Source organism: Mandrillus leucophaeus, unplaced genomic scaffold (assembly GCF_000951045.1).
Source record: "Mandrillus leucophaeus isolate KB7577 unplaced genomic scaffold, Mleu.le_1.0 Scaffold492, whole genome shotgun sequence".
Taxonomy (NCBI): domain Eukaryota; kingdom Metazoa; phylum Chordata; class Mammalia; order Primates; family Cercopithecidae; genus Mandrillus; species Mandrillus leucophaeus.
Genome location: NW_012105276.1, coordinates 2,369,340 through 2,377,949, shown reverse-complemented (window position 1 = coordinate 2,377,949; position 8,610 = coordinate 2,369,340). Strand labels below are relative to the sequence as shown.

Sequence of the window (8,610 nt, the reverse complement as noted above, 5' to 3'; positions counted from 1 at the left end):
CCGATCTGGGAGGGAGGAAGGAAGGAAGGAAGGAAGGAAGGAAGGAAGGCAGGCAGACAGGCAGGCAAGCAGGCTTATTTCACTTAACATAATGACCATGAATTCAACCCAAGTTGTTGCAAATGACAGAATCTCATTCTTTTTGATGGCTGAATAGTACTCCATTGTGTATATGTAAGCATTTTCCTTATCCATTCATCTGTTGATTAACACTTAGGTTGTTTCCAAATTTTGGCTATTGTGAAGAGTGCTGCAACAAATGTGGAAGTGCAGATATCCCTTTGATATGCATATTTCCTTTTGGGGTGGTATATGCTCAGCAGTAGAACTGCTGGATCATATGGTAGCTCTGTTTTTAGTTTTTTAAGGAACCTTGTGATTTGAGCTCCTTATATATTCTGGTTATTAATCCCTTGTCAGATGGATAGTTTGCAAATATTTTCTCTTATTCTGTGGGTTGTCTCTTCACTTTGTTAATTTTTTTCCTTTTTTAACTTAATATGATTTGACTTGTCCATTTTTGCTTTGGTCACTCAGGAAATCTTTTTCCATACCAATGTCAAGAGTTTTCCTAATGTTTTCTTGTAGTAGTTTCATAGTTTGAGGTCTTAGATTTAAAACTTTAATCCATTTTGATGTGATTTTTGTATATGGTGATAGATAGGGGTCTATTTTCATTCTTCTGCATATGAATATGCAGTTTTCCCAGCACCACTTATTGAAGAGATTTTTCTTTCCCTCATGTATGTTCTCCACACCTTTGTCAGAAATGAGTGCTCTGTAGGTGTATGGATTTGTTTCTGGGTTCCCTAATCTGTTCCATTAACTACACATACGTTTTTATGCCAGTAACATGCTGTTTGGGTTATGTAGCTCTGTAGTATAATTTGAAGTCAGGTAATGATTCCTCCAGTTTTGTGCTTTTTGCTCAGGACACCTTAGGCTATTCTGGGTCTTCAGTGGTTCCATATAAACTGTAGGATTTATATGGAACCTAAATAATTTTCTCTATTTCTGTGAAGAATGTCATTGATATTTTGATAGGGAATTCACTGAATCTGTAGATTTCTTTTGGTAGTATGGACATTTTTTAAATGTTCATTCTTCAAATTCATGCACATGGAATAACCTTTCCATTTTTGTATACTCTTCAATTTCTTTCCTCAGTGTTTTATAGCTTTCATTGTAGAGCATAACTAGTTGAAGACGGAGGAAGGAACACATTTAAAAATCTCTGGAAATTATTCTAAGGGTAAACATCAAACTATGAATACTGATTCACTGTGTTGGATATTTATTCACTGTTAGAATTAATAAGTAAATCAATATTGAATTCCTTACATGCAGCCAGGATGCAAAATACATCCTCTAAATCCTATTCCATCTTCCATTAATTGTCTAGTGAAAATATTTAATAAGAATCCAAAAAGAAAGTTTTCCACAATAAATTAAATGAAATATTTGGGTTGTGAGTGTAGTTGAGTGTTGACGAGGCAGGAAATTAAAGAAAAATACAATTAAAAAGAAAAAGAAATAAGTTTTCCTGTATTAGGTTGACTTGTCCCAGAGGCAGCAACAGGCACAGACCAGACCCAGGAAAAGTCTTCATAATGTTATCTAATGTGCTCTGGAGACTCTCCCAGCACTCCCTCAACATAGGGAGAAGAAAAACTGATTTTCCTTTGTTTAATGGAATAAGTTTTTAGATTCCTGTTCTCTGTAACTAGTGACTTCAAGTATTCTGTTTTATCTAAGAAGTAGAGTGAAGGTCATGAGAAGCCTGAGTAGGCCTGAACTACAGCTGCCTGGGCACCATAGTGAAGGTTATAAGATAAACCAGTATAAGGCTCTTTAGAGCAAAACCTAGATAACAGACATCTGGGTTGCTTGGCAAGGGTCATGTGCAATCCTGAGTTTGTCCTGCCTCTATATCCCTGCTTTCACACCACTGTAAGCTTGCTTCAAGCTAGCCCACCCACCTTTGTGAAGTGTCTATGAAAGTCAAGTGCTGTCTTTGCATGTGAGTCTGCTGGGGCCTGAGTGCACTCAATAAAAATTCTCGTTTTAACCCGAGGTCTCTCTCTCATCCTCCTGGATCCTGCAACATTGATAAGTCACTGTCAGGCTAACATTTTTCATAATGAGCTACTTTGACAATACTTCCATAACTTTCTCAAATGATACAGATTTTGCCTCCTCTCTCGCTGTCACACACAAAACTTTTGGCCATACTGGGGAATCTTATGATTCTCCCTTATAATTGCAAAACACTAGAAATTTTCGTTTATTTTGCCTCTTCTCTTGCAGACAAGGGAACACCGCAGACATGGCATCAGAGGTCCACATGACAGGCCCAATGTGCCTCATTGAGAACACTAATGGGCGACTGATGGCGAATCCAGAAGCTCTGAAGATCCTGTCTGCCATTACACAGCCTGTGGTGCCTGTGGTGGTGGTGGCGATTGTGGGCCTCTACCGCACAGGCAAATTGATGAACAAGCTGGCTGGGAAGAAAAAGGGTGAGTGGCATGAGCAAAGCTCTGCCAAGTCCCTTCTGTCCATCTACACAGTCAGCATCCATTACGAGGATGTGAGGAGAGAAAGTTAGAGATGAGGATGAATACTGAAAGCTAACTTTCCATTCACAGTTGGTCTCCTTATCTTCACGCTGTTCCAGGGGTAAGATTAAATTCATTAATTATTCCCACGATATGTTAGTTTCCCTTTCAAAAGCACAAATTATGCCTTTCCTAAAAGGAGTAAGACTGTAATAAAAATAATTAATGCACATAATAATAACTACAATAAACTATACAATGTTTATTACAATTTTTATGCCATAACAGCGAGTTTACAGTGATCTTTAAGATTGAAAAAATGTTTCAGTCTGTATTGGATATTCTTTTTTATTGTTGTAAAAAAAAACATAAAATTTAACCTCGTAACCATTTTTAAGTGTACAGCTCTGTGACATTAATTAAATTCACACTGTTATACAACTGCTACCTCCATCCATATCCAGAACTCTTTCATCTTGCCTAACAGAAACTCTGTACTAAATAAACAAAAGCTCCACATTAACCCATTGCCTGCCATCATTCTACATTCTATCTCTATGAATTTGACTACTACAGGAAACTCGTAAGTGGAATCATTCAATATTTGTCCTTTTATGACTGTCTTATTTCAATTCATATGTCTTCAAAGTTCATCAGTGTGTTAGCACATGTCAAAACTCTTCCTTTTTAAGGCTTACTAATTGTATGATAATTTGTTTATCTCTTCATCTGTCAATGGCCACTTGGATTGCTTCCACCTTTTGTCTATTATAAATAATGCTAATAGGAACATGAGTGTCTGAATATCTGTTCAAGTCCCTGCTTTCACTTCTTTTGGGAATATATCCAGAAGGGGAATTGTTGGCTTATGGAGTCATTCCATGTTAACTGTTTTTTTTAAAGAAATCACTGTACCATTTTCCACAGTGACTGTACCATTTTACATTCCCAACAGAAATGCACAAGGGCTCTAATTTCTCTACTTCCTCACCAACATTTTTTATTTTCAGGGTTTGTTTTGTTTTGTTTTGTTTTGTTTTTGATAGTGTCCATAGGAATGGATGTTAAGTAGTATCTCGTTGTGGTTTTGATTTTGATTTCCGTAATGACTAGTGATATTGAGCATCTTTTCATGTGCTTATTGGCCACTTGTATATCTTCTTTGGGAAAATGTCTATTCAAGTCCTCTGTTCATTTATTAATCTGGTTGTTTATTTGTGTTGCTTTGTAAATTTTTTTATATTTTCTAGATATCAATCCCTTATATACATGTTTAGCAAATCTTTTCTTACATTCTATGTGTTGCCTTTTTTAACTCTGTTGATAGAGTCTGTTAACACACAAAAGTTTCAAATTTTGATGAAATCCAACTAATCTATTTTTTCTTTTATTGACTATACTTTTGGTCTCTTATTCAAAAAAATCATTGCCAAATCCAATATTATAAAACTTTTGCCCTTTGTTTTCTTCTATAACTTTTATAGTTTTAACTCTAATGTTCAGCTCTTTGATTCATTTTGAGATCATATTTATAAGTTATAAGGTAACAGCCCAACTTCTTTAAGGAGATATCTCATTGCCTCAACATCATTTGTTAAAGAGACTCTCCTTTCTTCGTTAAATGATCTTGACATCCATACTGGAAATCATTTGACCATATATGTCAGAGTTTATTCATGGGCTGTTTTTCTATTCCATTGGTTTATATGTCAGTCTTTCTACCAGTACCATACATGGTTTTGTAATACGTCTCAGAACTCAGAAACTGTGAGATTCCAACTTTGCTCTTCCTTTTTAAGATTATTTTCATAATTAGGGGATTTCCAGAAATTTCATATGAAAGTTATGGTGGATTTTTCTATTTATACAAAGTAATTGGCATGTTGGTAGGTATTACATCAAACCTGTACATCATTTTGGGTAGTAGTGACATCTTAAGAATATTAAGTCTTCCAATCCATAAACGCAGGATGCCTTTCTAATAATTTATGTCATCTATAATTTCTTTAAAGGGTTTTTTTTTTATTATTATACTTTAAGTTCTAGGGTACATGTGCATAATGTGCAGGTTTGTTACGTATGTATACTTGTGCCATGTTGGTGTGCTGCACCCATCAACTCGTCAGCACCCGTCAACTCGTCATTTACATCAGGTATAACTCCCAATGCAATCCCTCCCCCCTCTCCCCTCCCCATGATAGGTCCCGGTGTGTGATGTTCCCCTTCCCGAGTCCAAGTGATCTCATTGTTCAGTTCCCACCTATGAGTGAGAACATGCGGTGTTTGGTTTTCTGTTCTTGTGATAGTTTGCTAAGAATGATGGTTTCCAGCTGCATCCATGTCCCTACAAAGGACACAAACTCATCCTTTTTTATGGCTGCATAGTATTCCATGGTGTATATGTGCCACATTTTCTTAATCCAGTCTGTCACTGATGGACATTTCGGTTGATTCTAAGTCTTTGCTATTGTGAATAGTGCCGCAATAAACATAGGTGTGCATGTGTCTTTATAGCAGCATGATTTATAATCCTTTGGGTATATACCCAGAAATGGGATGGCTGGGTCATATGGTACATCTAGTTCTAGATCCTTGAGGAATCGCCATACTGTTTTCCATAATGGTTGAACTAGTTTACAATCCCACCAACAGTGTAAAAGTGTTCCTATTTCTCCACATCCTCTCCAGCACCTGTTGTTTCCTGACTTTTTAATGATTGCCATTCTAACTGGTGTGAGACGGTATCTCATTGTGGTTTTGATTTGCATTTCTCTGATGGCCAGTGATGATGAGCATTTTTTCATGTGTCTGTTGGCTGTATGAATGTCTTCTTTTGAGAAATGTCTGTTCATATCCTTTGCCCACTTTTTGATGGGGTTGTTTGTTTTTTTCTTGTAAATTTGTTTGAGTTCTTTGTAGGTTCTGGGTATTAGCCCTTTTAAAGGGTGTTTGAAGTTTTCACTCTACAACTCTTTCGCCTGCTTGGTTAAGCTTATTCCTAGGTAGTTTATTCTTTTGATGCTGTTAAGTGGGATTGTTTTCAAAATTTCCTTTTCTTTTTGTTTAGGAAGGAAATTAGAATTCCTGTTCTAATTCTATTTTTATACACTTGTAACTGATTTCTCCATATTGACTTTGCATGCTGCAAATTTGATGAATTCTTTTAAAAGTTCTAATAGGTTTTTGTGGAATATTTAATGTTTTCTACAAATTAGATACTACTCTCAGTAGACAGATAATTTTACTTTTTCATTACCAATTAGGATGCCTCCTTTATGCTTTTCTTGTCTAATTACTCTGGACAGAACTTGCAGTGTTCTATGGAACACAATTGGCAAAAGTAGGCATCCTTCTCTTGTTCCTGATGTTATAGGAAAAGCTATGAAACTTCATCATTAAATGTGAAGTGAGCTGTGGGTTTTTAATATATGGCCTTTATTATGTTGAGGTACTGTTTTTCTATTTCTACTTTGTTGATTGTTTTTATCATGAAAGCCTCCTGAATTTTTCCATGCATTGGATATTCAAATTTCCTATTTCTTTGATTGTAACTAAGTAAAATGAATAGTGATTGTTGTTTCGGTTCTCTCCTAACCTTAAATATGCTACCTTTTCCTTTAACTACTCGAATTGCCTGTTACTAGATCTCCATCTCTGGTCTCCTCTCTCCCTTGCAGGCTTCTCTCTGGGCTCCACAGTGCAGTTTCACACTAAAGGAATCTGGACGTGGTGTGTGCCCCATCCCAAGAAGCCAGGCCACATCCTAGTTCTGCTGGACACTGAGGGTCTGGGAGATGTAGAGAAGGTGAGACTCAAGGATCCAATTGTGGAGTGAGTCCCTCTTCTCTGAATATTTTATGCACCATTTAATTGTTTATTAACTATTAACTACAGGCCATAATATGTGGGGTTTAACACAGATGCATAAAGGGAGCACAAATAATCCCAGTGTCATGAGTCTTATCCTGCAGAGAACTTTAGTTAAGAATTTGGGTGCTAAAGCCCCATGACTTTCTGTTTAAATTTAAATTCTGTCACCAATTCAGTACCCTGAGAAAATTGACTTATTTTATACTCAGCATTCTAATCTTTACAATGTATGGAAAAGACCTATGTTGGCCACATAGAATTATTTTGAATATTTAATGAGATAAACAGTACATTTCAGGTGTAGATTAATTATTTGATAAAATAGCAACTAATAGTATCAATCTTATATGTGAATTTTGTTATTGAAAAAAGATGAGAAAATTTTAAATTTACATTGTACTCATGCCTTAAAATGCCCACCAACCTTGAATTTTAATTTTACAATTATTTGTTGATGGTCATTAGAAAACTTAATAAGGATCATTGTAACCCAGAAACACTCGTCGAAAAACTACCCAAAAGCGACATCCTACTGAGAATACTTTTTGTATTTGGCTTCCTTTGATATGTCATTAGTGCTAAAGAACAAACAAACAAAAAAGAACAAAAACCCTCTAACATATGAACATAGTTTTACTACTGTTACTCTAGAAAGTGCTGTGATGATGAAACTTGCTCCTGACTCCAGTATATCTTGACTTCCAGGGTAACAACCAGAATGACTCCTGGATCTTCGCCCTGGCCGTCCTCCTGAGCAGCACCTTCGTGTACAACAGCATGGGAATCATCAACCAGCAGGCCATGGACCAACTGCAGTATCCTTTGTGACCCAGAACAGCACCGAAGTCAGAGGCGACACCTGTATTCATAAACTAGCTGCCTGACTGTGAATCCTGATGAATCAAGCTCAAGAGGAGAAAACAAAAAATAATGCAAGTACAGAGGAGAGATCCCATGTATCCACTTTAGAAATGACACTTAGGTTAGGAGCAAAGGAAAATGGAAAGTTTGGGAATGTGTTGAATATGGGATGAGGTCCCTGTTCATTTTGTCACATTTCCTTAGTTAGCTACTCAGCTATGTGACAGAGCTGACACATCGAATCCGATCAAAATCCTCACCTAATGAGAATGAGAATAAGGATTCAGCTGACTTTGTGAGCTTCTTCCCAGACTTCGTGTGGACACTGAGAGATTTCTCCCTGGACTTATTAGCAGAAGGACAACCCATCACAGGAGATAAGTACCTGACATACTCCCTGAGGCTGAAGCAAGGTAACAGAGAGCTTCAACTGATATATGAGGATGAGAAAACAAAATAAATTATCAGTTTTCAGTTTACTATTGCTAGTTTTCCCAAATTTGCAGTTTTCTATGTCTTCAACTGGCTATTCCTATAAATTAATGCTTGTTGAATATCTGAATTAATAGATTTTATTTTAAATTACGTTTGTCCTTGTTCTAAAACAAGTTTCATGTTCTTTCACCCATGTGTATGCTATGATTAAGTTAATTTTATCTCCCTGCCAAGGGTTTGTGATCTTCTATTTAGCCATAGAATGTGGAGTAAAATGGATATTTATTTAAAGAACATAGACTAAAACACGAACGTGTGCTAGTCCAAGCACTGGCAAACTACAGCCCAAGGCAAATCATGGCCAATCCTGCCTGCCAGCTGTCTTTGTAAATAAGATTTTCTTGGAATAATGCTATGCCCATTCATTTACAGATTTTCAAAAACTGTTGTCATACTCCAATAACAGAGTTGAGTATTTGGAAAAGAGACCACCCAGCCTGAAGAGCCTAAAATATTTACTATTTGGCCCTTTACAGAAACACTTATATTAGGCAATTTTATGATTTTTTTATGTTTTTCTAGGCACCAGTTAAACAGATAAAACTTTTCTTTTTTTTTTTTTTTTTACCAAGCTCAAGTCCAACCTTCTCTGCCTACATCAATATTTACATATGAATAAAATGCTTTCTCAAATAGAGAACAATAGCTTCCACCTTTTAGGCTGTATTTTGTTTGTTTGTTTTTGTTTTTGTTTTTTTTTTATACTTTACGTTCTAGGGTACATGTGCATGACGTGAAGGTTTGTTACATATGTATACATGTGCCATGTTGGTGTGCTGCACCCATTAACTCGTCATTTACATTAGGTATATCTCCTAATGCTATC

General features: G+C 36.3%; 1 protein-coding gene across 1 annotated transcript in view; it reads left to right on the top strand.

Annotated features, from left to right (window-relative positions):
* Positions 1–2,326: 2,326 nt before the first annotated feature.
* LOC105550637 (interferon-induced guanylate-binding protein 1-like) overlaps positions 2,327–8,610 on the top strand; it is a 94,822-nt gene continuing 88,538 nt past the window's right edge. Inside the window, exons 1-4 of the mRNA XM_011995594.1 lie at positions 2,327–2,519; positions 6,236–6,363; positions 7,134–7,243; positions 7,506–7,702. Of these exons, the coding sequence (XP_011850984.1) occupies positions 2,327–2,519; positions 6,236–6,363; positions 7,134–7,243; positions 7,506–7,702 (628 nt within the window). The remainder of the gene's footprint in view (positions 2,520–6,235; positions 6,364–7,133; positions 7,244–7,505; positions 7,703–8,610) is intronic.